We start from the raw sequence: 23,746 nt of genomic DNA on the forward strand, positions 1-23,746 counted from the left end.
CAGAAGACTGGTAATATATACTTAAAGTGAAGAATCAGAACAAACTGTTGCTTTGCCAAGCAGTGCTATAGCTGGGATTTTTTTAATTTTTTAAATTTTTTTTTAGATTTCTCACCATTTTTGACCCATTCTCCTATGTGCAGGAAGGAGCAACCAGCTGAATCTGGTACCCAAATTTACAAGTGGGTGAGAGGCCTTTAGCGCTACAAAAAGCCAGTTCAATCCAGGGATGATTTTTTAAAGGGACTGTGTGCAGGCTGCTTTGGGGAAAGCCTGTTTGGCATCTACCTGCATTGTTATGCATTTGGTGAGAAATTCTGTTTTTCCACAGCACCTGAGAATCGTAGTCCCTGACCAGAAGGGAAGCTCTATCAGCCTGTCCTGTAAAAGGTTTTTGCAAACAAGTGAGCTGAAGTGTGAGAGAGGCAGTAGCAGCCGTTCGGCTCAAAAAGCCATGTGGCAATCTGCAGACACAGACTCGTCCGTGGTCTCTTACACGTTCAAAGTTTATTTCATACTGCAAAATTCATTACAAAAGCAGCACAGGATAATTTTAAAGTGTTGTCAGTTTAGTGCTTTCTCACTCACAAAAGCAAATGTTATTTCACCCTGCAGATCTGCAGGTGGACAATGTAAATGCAATATGAAGGTTCAAGAAAACATTAGATCGCTTTGTGTTTTCTTACAACGCAGGAGAGCGAAGGTGGCTTCTCTATAAGAGCAATTTCAGAACTGTACTTGTAAATACTAAGTGTCAAAGTAATGCTGTTTTTAACTTTCCTTCTCAGACAGACTTCATCAGTGGGCTACTTTTGCCAAGGACTTGACATCTTTCACAATAAAACTGTTTAGTATTTTGCCATCCCACTGGTACGATGTGTATTTTATCTGACCCCTCTAATCGTTACAGACAGGGTCCTTTTCAGTGCCTGTACATGATTCCTTGTTTAACAACCTTCTCTAGCAATGTCATAAAATGTGTGTTAATATCCTGGGGCAGTGTAAACAATTGGAAACGTAAGTGAGGGAACTTTGAACGCTTTGGCATTGTTTCAAAGTCACTTTTGTCTCATGAAGAATTGCAGTTTGTCTTCAGAGCTTCAGGACATTCCTTACATCCAAAAGTAGCAGCATAGGCGCAATAAGCAGGATTCAATCCTTGCAATTAATTTTTTTAATTTAATACCGTAATTAGGCATTAGATTTATTATGTTGAAGGATACTAATGGCTGTTCTGTCTGTAATAGTAGACTTGCTGTAGCCAAAATACAGGTGTCCTTCAAGACCATGATAATTTCCTTTATGGGTTGATCTTACAGGCTTGGTTCGTTGGTTGTTTTTTTAAGAGTGGAAGAGGCTGTAGATTTTATTAATTAGCCACAAAAATGCGTTCGTGCTCAGCAAGAAAGCATACTTTTTTTTTTTTTTTTTTTTTACTTTGACCTTAGCTAGCAGAGTCAAAAACTTAACAGGTCAAAACAGCTCCATCAGACACTGCTGATTTAATGTCTAATTAGTTTGCAAGTCAGGATGTTTCTACAGTAGTCACAAACATTTTTACCTTTTAGTTTCTTCTTGCTTTCTTTGTCAATACTTTCTCCTGAGGTAGAATTGTTATTTTTGTTATGAGACAGTCCTTGGCTAACACTCAATGGTTTCCAATTCAATCTCTTCAGTTGTACTCGCTGGAAATAAAAGGATATTATTATTGATTGGCAAATGGATTGGAAGGCCAGCATTCCAAAATTAACAATGCTGCTGTTAAAAGCTGAGACATTTTGAACCTTTTAATATTAGCTCAAGCTTACTCATCTACAATTAGGTTTTAAACACATCTTTTCAAAATATCTAACTGCATAGAGAGTCCCTCACCATCTTTAAAGTGACACTTGTTTTTCCAATACAAGACTAAAGGCGCTATGAAAACTCAATAGGACCTCTTCATGACTTCTGAAAGGAGGGCTCTTCTAAGGTGGAATGGGGGCAGGAGTTGGGTCCCTGCTTTGGACCACGCTCTGGGAGATGACAGAGCAAGTCTCCAGAACTGTGGTTTTCCTGAACTCTGCCAAATAACTGTTTGATTCGGCTCTGTAGGAAGATTGGCTTTAACAGGACGAAGAAGAGGCTTTATCCAAACAAAAGCCTGTCTGTTCTGGCATGATAAAAAATTTTCAGCAGCTACAGAAGCTTGTGAGCGATGTGTGCACCATGAAAACAGCAGCAGCCCTTAGGGCTGCAGGTGAGCGGCAGAGAGGAATAGAGAGCTTGAGCCAAATTCATCTCTTCTCAGGTTTTGCAGAGCTGACACAATATCTGGGCCACAAGGCTTAGGATTCTGGAGTATCTGTGTTGGTCTAGTAAAATACTAATACTTAGGCTGCTTCTTGTAACAGCTTAAGCAACATTTATTAGAGAAGAAATACAGACCTTTTACCTACAGGGCAAGAAACCACTAGTGGAGCTGCACTTACAAAGAAAGGCGGTAACACCTGAAATGTTTTGAAGTGGTAAAAGAAACTGAGGATGTGCCCAGAGCTTGAGCCCACGCCCCTAGCACAAGGCCTTGTCTTGCTGCCTAGGCCAAACATCCCTAGCTCTGCCTTGGAAATTTCTTCACCAATCTGTGAATGTTCCCTTCAGTGCAGCCCTTGTGTTCCCTTGATCTGCTTTTCAAGACTGGTGTCTTCGGCGCAGTGTTAGGTTTTAGTATTAGTGTTCGCTGCGGTCCGCAACTGGATCAAACATGAGTACAGATGAAAGGGGGTTTCAGAGGAGAGGGAGGGGTGCAGCCCTCCACAAAGTAGGTGGGGGCCACTCCCAAGGGCCACTGGAGTATTTTCCCTTAGGAGATACCCTTCTGGTGCAGACCCTGAGAGCACTGCTGATGCTCTAGACTTTGTCTCCTGCCCTCTGATGGGGGCTTGTTGCAGAGCTGGCCTTTTCTCCTTAAGTTTTGCAGTTAACAACGTTGGGAAGTGTTTTGTGGTTTCTGATGTAAAATGTATCAGGTAGATGTCCTGTGGATCATTCTGCAACTAAATACCTATTACTCAGTTGCCTCAGCTAGCAGAGTTGGACAGGATAACTGAACCGAGCCCTTCCAGTCTTGATGCTCAGTGTCCCCGCTTAGCACCTTTATGACTCAAATCACAAGTGAATTTTAGGCTCAAAATTCAGACTTGAAAACCCTATACCTTGACAGCATTCTTAGAGAGATACCTGTCAGTTTGTTTGTCGTCTTCTTCTGAAATAGATGCAGAGATTTATTACACAGCCACATGAAGCAAATCAAAATGGCAGATACTGCAGCAAGAAATGCAAAGAGAACTGCTACGAAATGTAAATCCTCATAGATAATCTCTGCAGAGAGGACAGAAAAAATATTATAAAATTGATTACAAGCAGATTAATGGTTAAACACAGGGTAAAGCCAAGAACTCCCATCTAGTTTGTACCGTAAACATTGACTATGATGGTGCCATAGGTGTTGGTTCCATACTCCTCTGTTACAGTGATAAAATAGTAGCCGGCATCTCTCATGCCCACATTCAGAAGCTGTATGGAGCCATTTTCAAAAGTAGTCACTCTGTCCTTGTAGACCGTGGATATGTTGACGTAATTCCCACTTTTCCACTCAACAATTTTGGTGGTGCCCCAGCTGGACACATGCTTCCACTCAATGGTGGCAATGCCTCTGCAAAAGTATTCAACCGAGAGGAGGATGTTTTGTGCCACTGTTGCGTTGATGTTGGGTTGTGGGACAACTAACGACACTCCTCCAGGAGCTGAAAGAGAAAGGAAGACAATGACTGCAGAGGTGATGCTGCACCAATCATCCAGGGCAGGATGGGACCTCTGGGGCATAAGTCATCCTACCTGTCTCGGTGGTCTGTTTTAAGAGAGGATGGATTATGCTTTTCAGTTTCTCTTTCTTTCTGCTGACCATAAAAGGAACATATGTATTTAAATTAAAGACTAAATACACATTTTTAATCAGTGACAGGAGAAATGTTTCTATTACCATAAAGGACAAGTAATTGCATGTGTTTCAGTGTTTTGATATCTAAGAGAAGAGACATTGGAAGACTCTTTTTGAGTAAGGGACCGTAACATTTTCTGAAAACTGAGCAATGCATTTGTATTTATCAGTAGCTGGCCTTCCTTTAAAATCCTGCATTTAAAGTTTAACCACCATGGCCAAGGTAATCTATCATATTTATTAATTACCATCCCCCAAAAGCAAGAACTATAGCAGTATGTGAAGACTTGGCAAGGACTTCATCATGTTTTCAGGGTATGTAATCAACATTTGAGACAACTGCTTCATTAAAGCAGCCAGTTATATGCCAGTGCAGATAAACCACATGTAATCAAAGGCACGCAGTTTTAAATGAGGTCAGGGACTTCTTGTTCCTGATGATTTCCAGGCAAAAATGCATGTGAAAGAATATTTAATTCTCACCTAGTTCCCACTGATGTGATTATGGAGCAATTCATTATCCTGTGAAACTGAAATGAACGTTTAGTTTAATATGTAACTGCAGTAATTTCTGCTTGTGCGTGGGTATTTCTGCATGAAGATTTGGATGAACACCAAACATCTGAGTTTCAGTTGACATACTTTATTTTTTTTAATAATTAGTGGCATGTTTGAGACACTTGGCTAGAGACCTGTCTAGCCTGACAAAATCCTGTCATCTACCCACAAAAATCAAACCAGACAAAAGGCAGATAAAGCACCGAGTAAGCCTTACTGCTGAATGCCTTTTCCTGGTTAGGCTTGGAACAGCCTGACTGCAAGAGCAGAACTGAAGAAAATAATGCTGAGCTGCAAATGTCTGTAATGCAGTGGGGAGGGAGGATGAGACCTTCGGCTATGCTGAAGGAGTGCAAAGCAAGACCCCTGGGGATGGTCCTGGAGATTCTGCAGTCTTCAGGGAAAAGTAAGGTTTAAAAAGGCAAAGAAAAAAAAAAAAACTCCAAGGGAAAGAAATTCTTCTAAAAAAAATCAAAAAATAAGAACCCCCACCATGGCTAAAACCTCAGAGCAACCACAACTGGGGAGATGGTGGGCAAATGCATTACAAGCTGACTCCTATTTGGGATCTGTAGCAGAATTCAGACGCTCTGCTAGTCAAGGTAAGGCAGGGAAGCTTGAGAAGCTAGCTTGATTCCCAGGTCCTCACCTATGAGACCAGCACAGGAGAAAGCCACTCTATTTTTATAACTAGGATCCTGGGATTCCCCCTTCCTGGGCACCCTGTCGTGCTGGTGCTGCCCGGTCCCCTTGCAGGGCCACCATGCTGCCCGGGTAGCCCTGAGCATCCTCAGCTGAGCTCGGAGAGATGGGCCAGAGCTGTGCAAAAGGGGTTTGTGCCAGGCAGAGGAACAGAACTGACGGGAACCTCTGGTAATCGCTGCAAATTGTTCCAATTGTTTTCTGCTCCACGTGTTTATTTAAAGGCCTTTTGCACTGTTTCTGACCGGAGAGGAACCGCGTGTTTCACCACGGTGATCCTTTCATGTTTTGACAAAGGCATGACTTTGTTTTGAGTACGATTGCAAGGTAAACGTAAAAAAAAAAAAAAAAAAAAAAAAGTAATCCTTCTAAATGATTTGCAGATGTGCTTTGTTCCTATCCAGTGCACGGAGCCATAAAAGGCAATGCAATATGTAACCATTCAAAAATATTTTTAATACGCTCTCGTCTCCGCCTGCTCAGCCGAACCGCGCTAATGCAAACAGCGCTGGGCCAGCCCCAGCGGCCGGCAGCGCACCCACCCGCAGCGCCCTGCGCCGGCCCCGCCGGACCCTCCCGGGCCAGCAGGGACCCCGCGTCGTCCCGAGTGCGGCGAGCCCGCTGCGCTGCCAGGGGATGGAGCGGGCAGCCGGGCCGGCAGCGGGGGGGGGCGGGAGCCGCCGCGCAGCAGCTCCGAAGTGGCGGACACGGACACACACACACACAGCTCGACAGTGCAGCTCTTACACCCCGGGGACGTTTCCTCCGCCCTTCCGTGTCCTGCTTGTGCGTCACCTTGATGATGAAGGAGACAGTGTGACGTGTCCACACCGAAGGCACTGGTGGCACTGCCCACCCCAGTTCCCGGCGCGGGGGGTGGCTGCAGCCCCTGCCAGCCCCCGCCTGGAGGGGACCGGCCGGCTCCCTGCGTGGTGCCCCGGCCCCGCTCGCCCCCCGTGGAAAACCCACCGCCCCTCCTCGCCGCCGCGTTTCCCAGCCCGGCCCGCACCCGACAGGCTGGTCAGGCGGGCTTGGCTTCCTCCGCCACGCCTTGGCCCCCCCCACGGCTGGAAAAGCGGGGTTGGGGGCGGGGGAGCGGGCGTGCGGCCGGGGCTCGGGGCGCGTCCCCCCACGGCCGCGGCTCCCCGCCGGGGCGGCCGGGCTGGCACCGCTCGGCTGGCACCGCTCGGCTGCCCCCGCTTGCTCCGAGCGAGGAGCCCCCCCCGCCCCCGACCTTTTCCAGCCTGAAGAGAGCAGCGATGCCTGCCTGAGCCCCCCGTACGCGCTGTGCCCACCCCCTCCCCAGCAGCTCCCCCCCCGGGCGCTCCCGGTTGGGGCCAGGCTGGGAAGGGCTCCCGCCGCCTGCCAGCAGCCCAGCGCCGGCGGCCGGGGCCGGCCGGGCTCCGCACCACCCCGCGCAGGTGCCGGGCCGGGGGTAGCGCGGCGAGGAGGAGGAGGAGAGGGCCGGGGGAGGAAGCAGAGGGGAGAAAGGGACGGAGCCGGACACTTACTCTGCAGAGCCCACCCGGCGGCCAGGCAGAGGGTGACGGTCCCCACGACGACTCCCCGTCCCCGGCAGCCCTGGAGCGGTCTCATCAGAGAGGAGCCGGTGCTCCAGGGGTTGCATTTAAGCGGCTGGGCCGGCCAGCGCGGCCCGACCGCGGGGGCTGCCCGCCCCAGGCCTCTTCCTCGCTCCTCTCCCTCCTCTCCCTCCCCCCCCCCCGCCGCAGCGCCGGGGCTGCTCTCAGCTCCCCCGCGGCGCCCGCCCCGGCCCCCGGGCTCTCCCGCACCTCACACCCCGCGATCCTCCGATACGGACTGAAGATGCAATTGGCTGCGGCAGGGAAAGCGCTGCCCGGCCGCCTGCCATCGCCCCAGCCAGGAAATGAGCGCTAATGGGCGGCCGGCGGGGGCGCGCAGCCCTGCCCGCCTGCGCCGCTTCCCGGGCACCGGGGCGCTCGGCCGAAGCCGCTGCTCTGCCTGTGGGATTGCGAAGGGAACACGTATCCGCCGGGCACGTTTCCCTTCGGGGTGTTGAAAATTACTTTGGTGGCCCGAGGAGTCTGGGGATGCTGCGGGCGAGATGGCGGGGCTGGGCAGCAGCATCCCCACGTCCCCATCTCAGGGGACCACGCTTGGAAAATGAGCTGCGGTTCCCATCCCACCGTACCCAGCACAAGCACTGGGTGCTCCTCTCTCCTTTCTACGGTCTTCCAAAGGAGATCACCAGAAATGCTTGTCCTTCTTTGAGAAGGCACGGGACAGCATGAGAGGGAAACACAATTACAGAAACACACACGTGCCCCAAGCCTGAAAACTCAACCTTGCTCAGTGGCAGATGCTGCCAGAAGCCATCTGCAGCCCAAAGAGAGCCGTGCCACCGCCATGCCATGCCACCCCCCAAGCAGGGAGAGTTAGGCACCAGGGTGGCCTTTTACCTCTCCTCAAGTTTTCTTTAGTAGGGTGTGGATAAAAGAGAGACACCTGGGTCTGCTGCTTAGGGCAGGTGTAAGGAAAGGGCAGTCACCCATGTGAGGAGGGATGGCTGGGGTCTGCCAGAGCCCTCCTCACCCGACACCCACGTCTCCCGCTGCACTGTATGGATTAGTGCAGGTTTCCCTACATCCTGGCTGTCTGCGTGGGTGACAGGTGGGTCCCACGGGGGGGCTGGGTGGCCGAAGCACAGCCCCGGGCAGGGGGCCAAGCAGGAGTGAGGCTGGGCTGATTCAGGGCTTGGCTGCAGGGCACTAGTTCTTACTGCGGCTGTCTAACAAGTGTGATGCTGTCATGTGCAGCCAGGTGAAAACCTTCGTGTGACGTTAAGGTTTCTACTTGCACACCTCAGAGGTGACTTCTAGGACTTAGGTGAGGCCTTGGCAAGAGAGGGTGCAATCTGCATGGGCTCCAGGGCCCATCTTTTGCTCGGAGTGCAATAAAATCTTCAGCTTCTCTGACTTCTGGTGCATCTCCTGAAGCTTCAGCAATGAGTCAGGCAGGTGAAGGGATCGAGGGAGGGAGGTCAGTAAGGACATACTGCCCAAATATTTGATCTCATGTAGGTTTTGCAGCCTGCCATGGTGCTGGGGGTGCCTGAAAACATGGTTGCATTTCATCTGCAGAAGCAGCCTAAGAAGTGCTTCCCTTCCACCCCATCTGTCTCAGCTGCTCCTGGGCTTTGCCAGATCCCCTCTGCCGCGTCTGGCCAACATGGTGCCTGGGTGTCCCTGCTGAAAATGAGATTACAGGAAAAAATAGTGGAGCCCATCCCTTGGCAGAGATCCCCACTGGCAAAGTTTTTTCTTGACCCTATTGCTTCATGGCAGTTTTATTTCTCAAAGCATTAAAGAAGGTCTCATGGTGATGTGACTTTATGTCATTTTCCTTTTTCATTTCTTTCAACCTGTTTAAATTATTTTTGAGCTCTTGGCCCAGTGACCTATTTTGGCAGCACAACATATGAGGTATATGCTCGTATAAAATGAATTGAACTTTGATTAATTTAAAATGTATCACACTGGGTTGCATTTATTTAATACACTCTGTTGGAAAGACAGATGTTAGCCATGAAATTAAAATCCAGGTCTGGAGCTCTTCCCAAATATTGTCAGTTTTGGCTTTCCAGTATAGGTCAAATGTTCAGTCTTGTGATAAGAAACAAGTGTGTGTTTTCAGCATCAATAATTGACAGCATAGCTTTCATATCCCTTCTTTTTAAAGGGAGAATTATAAAATGTCTACAGGTTGGTTGTTTTGGTTTTTTTTGTAATATAAACTGCACCTTATGAAATACAGTGACACATAAGACAAAACGCCCAGTGTTAAGAAAACATTTCACCAGATTTTTATAAACCCTATTTATGTGAAAGCTGGCTGGTCCCTCTCTCCCTGAGAGCCCCTTGCAAGCAACGCTTTCTCCTGCTGCGCTGCAAACGTCCACTCCACAAGGGATGTGGTTTCTCTTCAGCAGAAATGCATTAGGGTGTGAAACGGCAGCGATGGGTGAGCGCTGTGGGCAGGGCAGGAGGGAGCCCACTGGCAGGGCAGCAGAGCAGCAGGGGCTGGGGGGGCTGAGGGCAGGCTCCCCGCTAGCAGCCCATAGGTACGTGGCTGTGGTGAGCAGCACCATAGGTGCTGGTGTTGGGGACCACGGGGTGCAGCCCCATCAACAAGTGACGGCAGAGTGAATCGCTTGACTTCAAGGAGTATCAATGATAGCTGTATTACTGATTAGCAGTCAATCTAACTAAATTTAACCTCAGTGCTTGGACCCCCTGAGGCCCCCCCAGCACCAGCCTGCCTCCCAGAACCCCAAATGCGATGGGGGATGAGCTTCAGCGGATCTCTCCTGCTGTAGGCATGGGGTTTGAAGAGGATGCTGTGGACAAGCTGGTGGTGGGTCCTGGGCTCCAGTGCTTGGGCACTGGTGCAGGGCTTCAGCGGTGGAGCTGTTTCTGCCTTGTAATTGCAAAGGGGTGTGCTCTGCCCAGCTCTTCTGTGGGGATGCTGATTTGGTAGCTAACTCGGGGTAACTTTACAGGAAAGCCAGACTGGAGTGTTAATCCTGAGATTACTTACCTTGGCATATTCATGATGTATTTTCCTAACAAAGCTGTTGATTGAAATCCTGTCCAACTACATTCAGATGAGGCTGATGATACTCTGCTCCAGGTTATAGACGTTTCATCCATTAATGCTGCTCTTCTGGTTTTATTTTTCTCTACTTGTCAAATAGCAATTCTAGGAAACATGAAAGTATCAAGCAATGTTGTACAGGCTGTAAAAACTAGGGTTGGTTTTTTTTGGTTTTTTGTTTTTTTTTTTTTAATTACAAAGTGCCCTTAAACTAGCAGGGTCTGGGAATGATTTACAAGCTTTGTAAAAGATTCGGTTCACTATCCCTAGACTCCTATAGGCGTCTGCAGATTTTTATTGCTACATACTCAGGATTTTAAGTTTCCCTTCCTTTTCCCATGTCTTACTTCCATTATTTTAAGGGGTTTTTTTCCTTCCTTCTCTTTGCCATCAGAGAGTCTCTCAAGTTTGTCTGGAAGGTGTGTTTTCTCTTTCTGGTGTCATTAATAATGGAATAAAACCACATTAACAATTGCAACAACAGCCAGATAGGAGCCAGAAAGCTCCTTTTGCTCTCTAATATGCTGCATGAATACTCTCAAATGCTTTATACAGAGGGTTTGCTCCACCACCCCCCTTTTCCTTTGATGTCTTTTTGGACTCAACAAAATGCTTGACCTTGTCTTTTGATGAAGGAAAGATAAAAACCACAAGAGTTAAAAATTCACAGAGATTCCAGACCTGCAATAGCACTTTAGAGGTAATTTAATCCTTCGAGACACCATGGGAGAAAATTCAGCAAAGAAACAGGACTGCAGGGTGACGTATCTGCAGGGATGGAGGGCTGTGGAGTCGGCTTGCTTTAAGAAGCTTTTGGTCGATGCAGTGAGCTGGCAAACAGCTGGCAGAGAGCAGGAAAAAGCTGCAGGGTTCTGAGCTGGCAACAGAAATGTACACCAGGCACAGATATAGAAGCAAAATACGTAACATCCTGCTAGACCTCCTCTTTCACATGAAGTTGGTGGTCCGGGCTTACCTTATTCTGGCCTTCTGGAAGTGGAAAGAACATTCACTGGGAGGTCTCAGTGTGTAAACACTTTCCTTCCATCCATATAAGATGAAAAAGAATCTTTTTCAGCATCTGGAGTAGAACCTGGCCAAATCTGCACTTTGTCAATGGTCTCTTTTTATCTTTTTTTTTTTTGGCAGAGGCACAGCGCAAAAAGCCCTTCTCTTACCCCAAATCAATCAATAGCTGTAAGAGGAGAGACCGTGGGCAGTCCTGGTCTGTCAGCATTCCTCCACTTTTTAAGCTATCTAGACTGCCTGAGTCTCCTTGTGGTTTTGGTCTGTGGTTTTGGGGGTTAGGAAAACAGAGGAAAAAATTAAATGAAGTGATGATGCAGAAACGCATATCTGAGGATGCACAGCTGCTTAATAGAAGGGAGACATTTGGAAACAGCTTTTGCAAATGGGAGGTACTGAAGGCACCCCTCTGAGTGGGGATAGCCAGGTGATTGCATTCACCCACGAGGCACTGTTCAGTGTCAGAAATGAAACACACTTTTGCTATGTGGCAACTCTTCCAAGGTGTTATATCCTCCTTCCATATTTACAGAGTGCAATACTCCCATTTTCTTTCAACAGGAAACCAAAGCACGAAGTTGCTTTTTTCTAGGAAGTTTATGGCAAAACAGAGGAAAAAAAACCTGCTTACTTTCTTGAATCTCTGAAGTGGCCTTTATCCCTTCCAGACAGTGTGGCAAAAGCAAGGGCACAGCCAGCACAGGGGCAGTGGCTGCAGGCTTGCACTGCAGTAGCAGGTCATGTTATATGGCCACTGCAATTCATTGAGCTCTTAATTAGCATTTTTCTCTCTCTCCGTCTTCCTTCCTCCTTCTTTGTCCAATTCATCATGCTCAATGCACCTGCCAGCAGATCATGCCGAAGACATCGGGGCATTGATATCAACACTAGCTGCAATTCTTGTGCCACAAGCAATGCCAAGAAAAGCAGCTTGACCCAGAGAAGCAGCTACGGTACCAATCAGGGCAGGTGTGATAACCATGAAAACATACTCAGATCCTGCAAAGTCAGAAGTAAATCTCGTAGGAATTGACTGCAAAAGCTTTCCAGTATGGCTGTGCATCAGGGTCTTCCCAGAGACTGAAGGGAGGCAATGGCAGCATCCATACCTCACTTTTACTACTACTGCTGGGCAGGGATTTCCAGCCTGGTGCACTGAGTGCACGTCTCTGGGGGACCTTGGAGATGCTGTGTCTAGTGACATAGACAGGCTGGCTCTCCCAGAAAGCTGTATATGTGTCACTCAAAGGCTTGTTTCTCAGATTTTATAGTCCAGCTCTATAAATCAAAGAGGCTTAAAGAATCCCAGGCATCACCCAGTAGGTAAGTCTATTATCAAAAACTTGTTTTGGTTCGTCTAAAGCTGCTTGAGAATTTGAATCTTGTTTGCCAAATATTTTCAGGATTCTTTTCACAGGCTATAGTCCAAAAAACCCTAAGCAGGGTGTACTGTCTTTCTCCTCTTGCCTTGCATTCAACAGCTCAGGAGTGGTAGGACTCACTCAAGAAATGGGAGACCCAGGTCAAGTGTGGACACTTCTGGGGTAGTGGGATGGAGGAGAACAACTGGATGCCCATTTCTTTTACCCTGAAATTTTAACCCCACAGCACAAAGTAGGCTTTAATTTCAGAGATAAAGTAATAGAATCATAGAATGATTTGTGTTGGAAGGGGCATTTAAAGGTCATCTAGTCCACACCCCACCCCCCCTGCAATGAGCAGGAACATCTTCAACTGGATCAGGTTTCTCAGAGCCCTGTCCTGTAGAGGAATTTTTAAAGGACCGAGGACATATGTTACCACTGTCTGGGTTGGACAACCCAGGCCTGTTCGTTGAAACTGCAGAGCAACTTTAAATTGTCCTTGGAACAAGCAGTGGGAGAAAGAAAACAAGCTATGCACAAACAAGAAGCCAGGTGCAGAGCAAGTCCTGGGAACCGCGGAATCAACACACTCTCATGGGCACACTCTGATCTGGCGCCTGCAGCATGCCCACCGATCAGCGACACGGACGCCCGCCTGGCCAGAGACTTTTATCCAATCACCTGTGTGTAAAGTCAGGTGAGCGGTCAGTTTAAGTTACAAATATGACCTGTTTGTTTAATAAAGTGAGCACGGCATGTAGCCATATTGGTGTGGTTGTCGTGACTTGGCCAGCTCTCCACGGGGGACCCTCTTTGCTGTCCAGCCTGACCTTGAATGTTTCCAGGGATGGGGCATCCACCACCTCTCTGGGCAACCTGTGCCAGTGTTTTACCATGCTTGTTGTAAAATATTTTCTTCTTTGTATCCAGTCTGAATCTACCCTCTTTTAGTTTAAAGCTATTGCCACTTGTCCTATTGCTACAGATGCTATTAAAAAGTTTGTCTCAATCTTCTAAGGCCCCTGTAAGTTTTGAAAGGCTGCTATAAGGTCTCTCAGGAGCCTTCTCCTCTCCAGGCTGAACAACCCCAACTGTCTCAGCCTGTCCTCACAGGAGAGGTGCTCCAGCCTCTGACCATCTTTGTGGCCCTCCTCTGGACCCACTCCAACAGGTCCATGTCCTTCTAATGTTGGGTGCTCCAGAGCTGGATGCAGCACTCCAGGTGTGGTATCATGAGACCAGAGGAGAGGGGCAGAATCACCTCCCTTGGCCTGCTGGCCATGCTTCTTTTGATACAGCCCAGGCTGTGGTTGGCTTTCTGGGTTGCAGGCACATGTTGTTGGATCATGTCCAGCTTTTCATCCACCAGTACTCACAATTCCTTCTCCTCAGGGCTGCTCTCCATCCCTTCATCCCCCAGCCTGTATTGATACTGGGGGTCACCCTGACCCAGGTGCAGGACCTTGCACTTGGCCTTGTTGAACCTCATAAGGTTCACATAGGCCCACTTCTGGAGCTTGTCCAGGTCCCTCTGAATGTCATCCTGTCCCTCAGGCATGCCAACTGCAACACTCAGCCTGGTGTTGTTTGCCAACCTGCTGAGGGTGCACTCGAACCCACTGTCAGTGTCATTGATGAAGACATTAAGCAGTGCTGGTCCCAGTACAGGCCCGTGAGGGACACCACTTGTCACTGATGACCTGGATATTGAGCTGCTGACCGCTACCCTCTGGATGGATCCAACCAGTTCCACTGAACAGTCCACCCATCAAATCCATGTCTTTCCAATTTAGAGAGAAGGATGTTGGGGGGGTCTGTGTCAAAGGCCTTACAGAAGTCCGGATAGATGACATCTGTAGCTCTTCCCTTGTCCATTGACGTAGTCACTCCATCACAGAAGGCCACTAGGTTGGTCAGGCAGGACTTGCCCTTGGTGAAGCCATGCTGGCCGTCTCAAATCACCTCCCTGTCCCCCATGTGCCTTAGCACAGCTTCTAGGAGGATCTGTTCCATGATCTTCCCAGGCACAGAGGTGAGGCTGAAGGTTGGTAGTTCCCAGGGCCCTCCTTTCCACCCTTTTAAAAAATGGGTGCAATGTTCCCTTTGTCCAGTCTCCAGGGACTCCACCTGACTGCCGTGGCTTTTCAAACATCATGGTGGGGGCTTGGCAATGGCACCAGCCAGTTCCCTCAGGACTCTGGGATGCCTCTCGTCAGGTCCCATAGTATGTATGTTCAGGTTCCTCGGGTGGTCACAAACCTTATCTTCTCTTACAGTGGGAGGGACTTTGGTGCCCCAGTCCCTGTCTTGCAGTCCCTCCACTCGAGAGGTGTGGCGAGAGAGGCTGCCAGCGAAGGCTGAGGCAAAGAAGTTTTTGAGTGCCTCAGCCTTCTCCTCATCCCTTGTAACCAGTCTGCCACTCATGTTCATCACGGGGGGGTGCTTCCTCTGACCTTCCTTTTCTGGCTGACATACCGGTAGAAGCTGTTCTTACTCTTTGGTCCCTTGCCAAGTTCAGCTCCAGCCACGCCTTGGCCTTCCTGACCCCCTCCCTGCAGAACCGGGCAGCATCCCTGTGCCCTTCCCAGCTGCCTGTCCCTCTTCCACCGCCTGTGCGTTTCCTTCTTGCCCTTTGGTTTGACCAGCAGGTCTCCACTCAGCCATCCCAGTCTTTTGCCTTCCTTTCCTGATTTCTTGTGCCAGGGGATCGAGAGCTCTTGTGCTTTATGGAAAGTGTCCTTAAAGATCTGCCAGCTCTGTTCTGCTCCCTTGTCCCGGAGGCAGTTTCCAAGGGGATCCTATTGACTAGCTCCCTGAAGAGCTGGAAGTTGGCTTTCCTAAACCTCAGGGTCCTGGCTTTGTTCTTCACCTGACCCATGTCCCTGAGGAATGCGAACTCCACCAGTGCATGATACTTCACCCCAGACTTCCTCCAGCCTTGATGTCACCAATTAGCTGGCTTGTGTTGGTGGCATCTGTTTCTTCCAATGTCACTGTCTGCAACTGGAAAGAGAGAGGAAAAAATAACCTGTGCTCCAGATTCCCTTACCAACAGTCCCAAGGCCCTGAAGTCTCTTTTGATCACCTTTGGACTATGCATTGTGGCAAAAATAATAGTGAAATAATAATGCACTTCTGAGTAAATAAAAATATATTCCAGTTTGGCCAGGACACCAGAGGGTCAGTTATTCATGTAACCCTTCATCTCACATCAACGTCTGAAGTTATTGTCTGTTGTCTAGAAAAGGGCTTGGCTAGCATTACACCATGCAAAGGAGTTTCTATCACATATAAGAATCATCTGACCTTTTTCCAAGGAGCTTTAGTTCTTCTTTACTGACCCGTGGTGCTTTTTGCTGTTGGTTATTAGCAGTGTGAATATTTTCAATTGCAAAATTCAGCAAAGCAAATGGTACATCTATCCACTGTGCACAGGATGAAAATGAGGGTGCTGAGACCCTGGCCCAGGCTGCCCAGGGAAGCTGTGGTGGATGCCCCATCCCTGGCAGGGCTCAAGGCCAGGCTGGACGGGGCTTTGAGCAACCTGGGCTGGTGGAAGGTCCCTGCCTGTGGCAGGGGACTTGGAACTAGGTGATCTTTGAGGTCCCTTCCAACCAAAATGATTCTATGCTTCCATGGTATAAAAAAAGAGACTCGTGCCTTCCCTTCTTTCCCTGTGAATTTCAATTCTATCCTTTCCATTACCAGCACAGCACAAGCTTTTGTCATCTCAAATCTTTGCACGCCCCAGGCACTCAAGCCTGTCTCCCATCTCCAATTTGGTCGCTATCCTAAGATGCAAGAGTAGTGATATGTACAGATTGGATGGGAACTTAATTAGAATTAAGCATGAGTCATAATTGAGCAAAGCAATAATTAAGCATGATTAAGCTGGTCTATTTGAAATGGACCATTTAAATATCTACACTTTAGTCTCAACAGCTCTTTTTAGGTGGGTCACCTGAGTGCCTCTCCATTTCATTTGGCGTAAATTTGGTGCAAAGAATTTGCCTTGACCTGCCCTGTCAGCACAGCCGTGTCCTCACGTGGTCTAACAGAGCTGCCAAAACCAGAGTCCTCTTTTCTACCACTGATTTAGGCTCACTCTGGGCTTGCAGAAGGGCTGAGCAGGGGCTGCCCACAGGGTCTCTCCAGAGAGCCAGGCTTGATGCCCCTGGCTGCGGGCAGCCTCACTGCCCACGTTGGCTCCCGTGCCTGGACGTAGCACCTGCGGGGCAGCTGAGGAATCCACGGTACCAAAGCAAATTGAGTCAAGCCCATCCAGCCGGGCAGAATGACTGCTGAAGCATGTTAGGCGTGTTGCCTTTCCAATAATGACTGTGATTGAGCAATGGTACTGTAATTAGGGTGTCTCCCACAGAAGCAAGTATGGGTAACTCAGGGAAGTCACAGCTCAGACCCTTGCACACGCACCATGGGTGGTTTCCTCTGGGAGCACCACAGGCATCACAACGTTAATTACAGCCTTGGCCCCACTCCCCACCTCAGCCTTTGCGTGGGGAAGGACTTGGGAACTGCTCCGAAATTATCAGAGACGGAAATTTAATTTGGTTTTTTTGCCTCTGACTTGCAGAAGTGCAGTGTGTGCAGGTGGCTGGTGGAGGAGGTCCACACAGCATCATCACTGACAGCAGAAGACCTCCCAACAACCTTAATAGAGGCACCCAGTGCATGTTGACCTGGGATGGGCTGCAGGTGCCTTGCCAGGGCCCAAAGGCCACTGGCCACTTATGGAGGCATACATCTGACTGTCAAGTGGCCAGTGATGGTGCTTGGTGGTAGTCTGCATCTCCTGGTGGTGTGAACACTTCTGGTGATGCTGGGAGAGCCCCACTTGGGGCACGGGGAAGGCGTGCTGTGGAAGGGGAGCAGTGGTCCGTGTTACTTGGGGCCATGCTTAGGTGGTGCTAGGGAGTAAGTATTGGAAACTTCTCTGCAATTTGGGTGTCTGCGTGGGGAATTTGGCAACATCTGTCCCTAAAACATCTTGTGAAGAACGGTGATCGTGGGGAATCAATGATTGAGTGGACTCAACACTGCCCAGTAAGGCACATCTCACAGGACAGACCAGGGCTGCAACGTTTAAAGAGAAGGAATCTTGAATTATCTTGGCATTTTAGTACTTACTTGATTTGAAGAGCAGGAGAGACTCCAGTTTTAACTGGTGACAAAGTCCTCATCTGACATTCCAACCAGAGGGTTATTTAAAGTGGTACAGTCTGAACAAAAATTCACAGACAGTGAAAATTCACAGAACGGTGGTTTGTGCATTCTCCTGCCTACAAGAGCACAGCTGAAGGAGCAGCAAGCACAGCCTCTAACTTACCTCTCCTGCTGGTCCTATTTCTTCCAGCTTCCCAAGAAACCTCTTTCTCCTTTCTTGCCATGCAAATCAGGATTGGCACCGGGGGTTGCATTGCCCTACAAGTTGAAGAATTGGGTAGGGTGATATTCATCTCTGGCAGAGCACAGCAGGGCTTCTCCTGTATTGAATCTGCCTGCAGGAATTTAGAGCCTGAGTGAGTTTTAGTGTCACATTCACCTGTTGAAGGTAAGCAACCGTTCCCCCTTGGATGTTTTATAGCCCTGCTGCACATAGCATTTGGATAGGGCTCTCGGACATGGTGCTTGCTTTGCAAAAAATGTGTAGGACCTAGAATCTGGTCCTCCATAGCAACAGGGCCAGTGTTTGATGATGCCATACTCCGTGGTGGAAATACAGGTAGAAAATCCAGGGTTTATACCCCACTAGCCAGTTTTAAATTTTGCTGTTGATTTTAACCATGGTGCACCAATCTGACAGAAATTACCTCCACTGCAAAGTTAAAAGTGAGATCTAACATGGCCAAACATATAATCCACATTGCAAGCTGTAACCCCTTGCCTTTCCTACACCCTTCCCTGTCGCAGCACTCTCCAAACTAGCCGGCTGTAACAAGGTCTTTTACCATCACATACCAATATATTCTTCATCCCAGTCCCTCTGCTGCCTTCTCTTAGTCTCTTCCAGAGCATTCTCTCTCCTCCAGATCTCTCTTCCTGGGCTGCTCTCCCTTCATTAGCTCTCAACCCCTTAACAGAACCAGCCACAGCTGCACCTTATCTACATCGGCCAACCCACTGCCCCTGAAGCCAGCCCACAGCTGTATATTATCAATGATAATTAACCCAGCTGCATTCCTCTACACTTCCCCAGCTGAGATCTTACCACCTTGTCAGGTTCATTTTGAGTTTCCAAGAACAGCGCGTACAGCTGAGCAGCACAGAGCCCCAGGATTTTCTGGAGGTTCATGTTGGTGTACTGACCCTTGCGTGCAGAGAGACCCCTGCAAGACCACGACCTCAGCTTCCTAGATTTGAATTGTCATTATGAAGTGAATGGGAGTACTCCCATATATCATGTTGCCCATGGAATTAAGAGTGCTCGGTCCTAAGGACAGCAAGCAGGGACAGTTTATCTAGTGCTCTTGAAAGATTTGCCCAGCTTTCATCTACTTCAAACGGCATTTAATTTTTTTCTGTAGGTTTTACTTTTTTAAGAGGATTTTCAGTTCCTTGAATTTAGTGTTTTCTGCAAATTTAAGCTTAACTGTATATTTCTGTATCCCAAATTTCTATTTCAAATGTTTAAACATTCCTCTGAACCTGGAAGGGCTTTGGAAAGGTGGTCTCTTCATCAATTGATGTAGAAACATCAATACAGCAACCGGGGAAAAAAGTTTGATATTCAATCTGTATTCATCTCTGATCCTTATGAAATGTTTAATGTTTGATTCTTGCTTTTGGGAAAACCTCTTGTAAGCCTGTGGAGGACCTGTGTGTTAATAGGATGAACTGAAGGAGCCCCAGGACAGAGACTACAGGTTTGATTTCAGCCTCATTTCCACACATTTGTTGACGTGTGCAAAGGTGATTTTCCTCCTGATGAGGGGGTTATATAGCCAAACCAGCTTCGGCAAGGTTGGTCTTAGATCTGCCTTGATGGGATTAAGCAGTAAACTTTTGTAGACTGCATGCAAATCAGCATGAATTCATGCTAGGGTGACATTTCCTTGAAATATGTCAGGACGCATCTGTGTGGCCTTCAGTGGCAGGTAAAGGCCATCTTTTTGTTTATGTGTTGCTGTTCAGGTGGCCAGCAGCGCTCATAGACATTGAGACTTCATTTTTCAGAGTAGTGTGTTACTCTCGGTTGCCTGGGTCTGCATTCTTGCTACAGATCCAGTTACTTCCCACACCCCTTCTCCCCGAGCCCACAGCCGTGGTACGAAAGCCTGGTCTAACCAGCCACATCCACCCAATGTGAAGCTACACATCAGCTGCGCGTAAAATAGCTCATTTCTGGAAACCAAATGTCTCTGGTTTATGTCCAGTGTATAACTCTCTGCCCATAAAGCGCTTCTTACACTCACAATAGGTAACCAAGTAGTGAGGCCAAGAAATTCAAAAGTAAAAAAGGCCTTTCAGTACCTGAACGGGCTGCTTTCTTTATCTCTGTTTCACCACCCAGTGAAATGATGGCAGCTGCATGGTTTCTAACATTCAAGGTCCAATGTGTGTGACAGCTAGCTGAGAAGAATGCTGCTTGGGAAAACATGTCCTACAAGTTGCCCTTTGCCACCCATAAACTTCGCGCTCCTACGTTGGAGATGTCCTTTAGCTAATGATGGCACAATGGGGTAAATTTATGCCACACCGTCCTTTTTCTGATCTCGAAGGCAGGTTTGGGTGAAGGTGGATGTTACTAGTTGCTGAGTTTCTGGCCATTGTTCAGTATATTGCTGTCACTTTAGGCATCCTCCAGGAGAGGATATTTCTGCGTAGGACAGAATATTGTCACTTGGCGCATCGTGTGACATCTTGTGCTATGCTCCTCAGTCCCGTTTCTGTGTGTTTCTCTTCTTCCCTGTGGCTCTTCTGCTCTTCCCTCTTGTTTTCTTGCCCATACCAACAAACACTTTCAAACTGGCAGGGCTCCCTATGTGTTCTTTCCTAATTCCACCTAATATAATAATCACCAATTCGATAGTTAACCCTTGCAATTAATTATCCTGGTTAGCCTCGAAAACTTAATATGATTAAGAAATGTGCAGGGGAATGAATCTCTGTTAGGTGTTGTTTCAAGCTGTCCTGTTCAGTTCTGTTGCATATCAATCCTCAGACTGTGCTCATCACGCCGTGATCTGAGCCCTGGCCAGAAGTGTATTATGGGATGTGCAATACAACATTGCACAGTTCACCAAAATTGTAAAAACTGTGGAAAAGGTGGAAGTTTTGCAGTTTGCTTTAGTCCCATAGTGTAAAATTTCTCTCCAATCGTGTAGTTATGTCAGGGCTTGTTATTCTTGAACTGAGAGCATGGCTGAACTCTGAAGAGAAAATAAAGCTCATGTTTGTGTTAAAGCAAACCCTGTCATGCCCTCGCTGCAATATGATGCAAGTGTCACAGCTTGCAGTTACATGGCAAGAATTCCAGAATTGTAAATATGCTTAATTTTTGAATTCTTTCTTCTTCTTTAATAATCACACTCACTTCCCTTGTCTTTGCACAGGCAATCTGGGGTCCAGTATACAGACAGTCTGCTGATGTAGGACCCAGTTTAGATTTAGAAATCCAAGTCAGCCACACTGCAGTCTTGACTTCTTTTCCATTGTTGGAGCTCAGGGGTAACAAGCAGGGGTCTGAGCATTTGTCAGCATTAAGCTAAAAGTGGTAGTAGCTACCTGAATGATACCTGATTGCCCATCTCCAGCAGGGTTGGGAGAAGTAAGGAACAGAAGACATCACTGGGGCTTGTCACTCTGAACTCTGGGCTGGATGTCACATATTCTAGGGCTCCCCTGAATTAATTCCGTCTTAAAACAGAGGACAGCTTTCAGAAAAGCTCTCAGTTTCACTGTAGCATTTTCAGCGATGAAGAATCCATCTCTATACTTGGCAAATTGTTCTAACCTTTAATGGACCTTACATTTGAAAAGCTGAGCCTTGTTTGTAGTCTGATTTTGTCTAGTTTTAAATTCCAGACGATGGATATTATCATAAGCCCTGCCTGTGAGAGAAAAGAGTCATTATCAAAGTAGAAGGAGCATGCTCTTGTTAGGATTCATCTCATCTAGATTTCAACATGACAGTGCGTAGCATCACTTGGGGCTTCCTTTCAGGACAACACAGCCAACAGCTGGTTTTAGACTGTGATTCACCTGATCTGTCTATAGACATCTGTGTTAGATTGTCCATTAGCTCATACTGAAGTGCAGCTGAGCACACAATGTGGACTGCTCCTCGTTGCCTACACAGTCACTGAAAAGTGCAGTTCAATAGCATGATGCCAAGAATCAATCTCACTAGAGGTTCAGATACTGGATGATAATTTCCTACTTGTAATTACATTTCAAGACCTGTCAGCCAGCCAGTTATTAATCCGCCTAATGTACATGGCATTGATTTTGTATTGTTCTTGTTTCTTAATCAGATTTCTGTCCGATACCATCTCAGACACTCCACAGGAGATGAAGTCTAAAAATGTCAAGGAAAATGTCAACGGAAACCTCAGGGTATTTCAGTGGATCCTGCAAGCCCAGGTGACAGCAGGGTGCTGCCTAGATGCTGGCATTTGCTGCTTTAAGTCTGTCTGCTGCCAATATTTTATCCTCCCAGGTCCCAGGCCACTGCTTAATATGAATGTTAGTGCATTTCCTGGATCTTTTTTGGAGTGAACCAATTGGTTTCTTCGAAACCAAAACACAGGTGCTATTCTGGAGACAGCTCACTCCACTCCAGAGGACTGAGACTGGACTAGATTTGGCCCCTCCAACTTTTGCAGTCTTCCACTTCTCTTCCAGCAGGCTTTGCACCCCACAGTTTGGTTGCATTCACCCTACAACTTGGCCTAGGGGCCCAGAACATGCAGAAGCATTTAGTTATGTAGACATAACCTGACTCCACTGTGTCCTCTCCCTGCCCCATGGAGCAACACAGCACAAGCAGTGCCCAAGAGGCTTTTCATCTCCTTTGAGGCAGCTGACCAAAATGCAGTTCAGCCACTCTTTTAATCTGGAAACTCTTTTTCCTGTTTTTCAAATCTTTCTGCTCGTTGTCATGTGTAAACCACTGGCACCAGGAGCCTTGAAGAGTTTTTATCATATCCATATTCATGTAAAAGATCCAGACCTTTCTGATTTTTTGTCCCAGCTTTTGTTAGGTTTTGTGAACAATTGCATGCAGCCAGCTCAGCTAGACATCTGTTATTGTGGACAATTTGGGCAATGAAAAAAGGCATAGTTTTATGATAACTTTAAAATTAAATCTATGATCCCACTGCTTGTTACTACCAATAACTAAGGTAAGAACATATCTGAAAGGAGCCCCAGTCCAGCCCACCAAAGAGGTGCTGCTGCTGAAGGCATTTAGCCTCTAGATCGTGCCATGAGACTGTAATTGCTTTCTTCCAGGGTCACAAAATCACACAGCAGCTGAGGTGGAAAGATGCCTCTGGAAATGTTTAGTCCAACCTCCTGCTCAGAGCAGGGTCGGTGAAAGCAGGTTGCTCTGTCCTGTGTCCAGTTGGCTTTGAATATCTCCAAGGACAGAGACCGCACAACCTCTCTGTGTGACCTGTTCCAGTGCCTGACCACACTCAGAGTGAAAAACACTTTTCTATGGATAATCCTGTGTTTCAGTTTGTGCCCGTTGCCTCTCATCCTCTCACTGGGTACCACTGAGAAGAGTCTGGCTCTGTCTCCCCACCCCCCACCCCCTTCAGGTATTTATATATACATTGATAAGATCTGCCTGAGCCTTCTCTTCCCCAGGCTGAACAGTCCCAGCTCCTTCAGCCTGTCATTGTATGACAAATGCTCCAAACCCTTAATCACCTTTGTAGCCCTCCTGGGCTCTCTCACCAGGGCTAAGCAGAGGGGAAGGGTCACCACCTGATGCAGCCCAGAAGGCTGTTGGATATTTTTTTTTTCTCACAAGGACACATCTCTGGCTCGGCCACCAGCCTGTCGCGGTGCCTGGGGTTGTTCATCCCCAGGTGCAGGACTTTGCACTTTGCAGAACTTCGTGAGGTTCCTGCCAACCCCTTTCTCCAGACTGTCCAGGTTCCTGTGGATGGCAGCACACCCACCTACTGTATCAGCCACTTCTTGCTTTGTATTACCTGCAAACTCACTGAGCGTGCGCTGTGCCCCAGCGCTGAGGCCGTTGATGAAGACACTAAACAGGAGTGGACCCAGCATCAGTCCCTGGAGTACACCACTAGTGACTGGCATCCAGCTGGACCTCGTGCTGTGGTTCACAGCCCCCTGATCCTGGCAGTTCAGTCACTTCTCAGTCCACCTCACTGTCCGTTTATCTAACCTGCACTTCACCAGTTTGCCTGTGAGGATTTTGTTAGGGGCAGTGTCAAAAGTAAGGATTAAATAACCTCCACCGGTCCAGTGCTGTGAATGAAACTGGCTG

General features: G+C 47.9%; 1 protein-coding gene across 12 annotated transcripts; it reads right to left on the minus strand.

Annotated features, from left to right (window-relative positions):
• Positions 1 to 488: 488 nt before the first annotated feature.
• On the minus strand, positions 489 to 23,206 carry VSTM5 (V-set and transmembrane domain containing 5). 12 transcript variants are annotated; one of them, XM_080375623.1, is made up of 7 exons: positions 7,030 to 23,206; positions 6,751 to 6,820; positions 4,463 to 4,509; positions 3,877 to 3,935; positions 3,456 to 3,785; positions 3,220 to 3,360; positions 489 to 1,685 (listed from the first exon to the last, which is right to left on the minus strand). In XM_080375623.1, the coding sequence occupies exons 1-7, from the start codon at positions 7,107 to 7,109 to the stop codon at positions 1,642 to 1,644; spliced, it is 771 nt and encodes a 256-aa protein (XP_080231749.1). In that variant the 5' UTR covers positions 7,110 to 23,206; the 3' UTR covers positions 489 to 1,641. The 12 variants fall into 12 exon arrangements, with proteins under 12 accessions (XP_080231749.1, XP_080231748.1, XP_080231752.1 ...); XM_080375622.1 differs by having other exon boundaries at positions 3,877 to 3,938; XM_080375626.1 differs by lacking the exon at positions 6,751 to 6,820 and having other exon boundaries at positions 4,463 to 4,501.
• Between the last annotated feature and the right edge of the window lie 540 nt (positions 23,207 to 23,746).

The sequence above is a fragment of the Falco punctatus genome (genome assembly GCF_963210335.1).
Source record: "Falco punctatus genome assembly, chromosome: 2".
NCBI classification, from domain to species: Eukaryota; Metazoa; Chordata; class Aves; order Falconiformes; family Falconidae; genus Falco; species Falco punctatus.

Bases quoted from the DNA above. Each gene is read 5' to 3' on its own strand.
- VSTM5 (XM_080375617.1), bottom strand. From the start codon at position 6,835: ATGAGACCGCTCCAGGGCTGCCGGGGACGGGGAGTCGTCGTGGGGACC. The intron at 3,939-4,462 runs GTGAGAATTAAA...TTTTATGGTCAG, and splicing joins ATCACATCAGTGGGAACTAG to CAGAAAGAAAGAGAAACTGA. The intron at 3,786-3,876 runs GTAGGATGACTT...TTTCTCTTTCAG, and splicing joins AAAACAGACCACCGAGACAG to CTCCTGGAGGAGTGTCGTTA.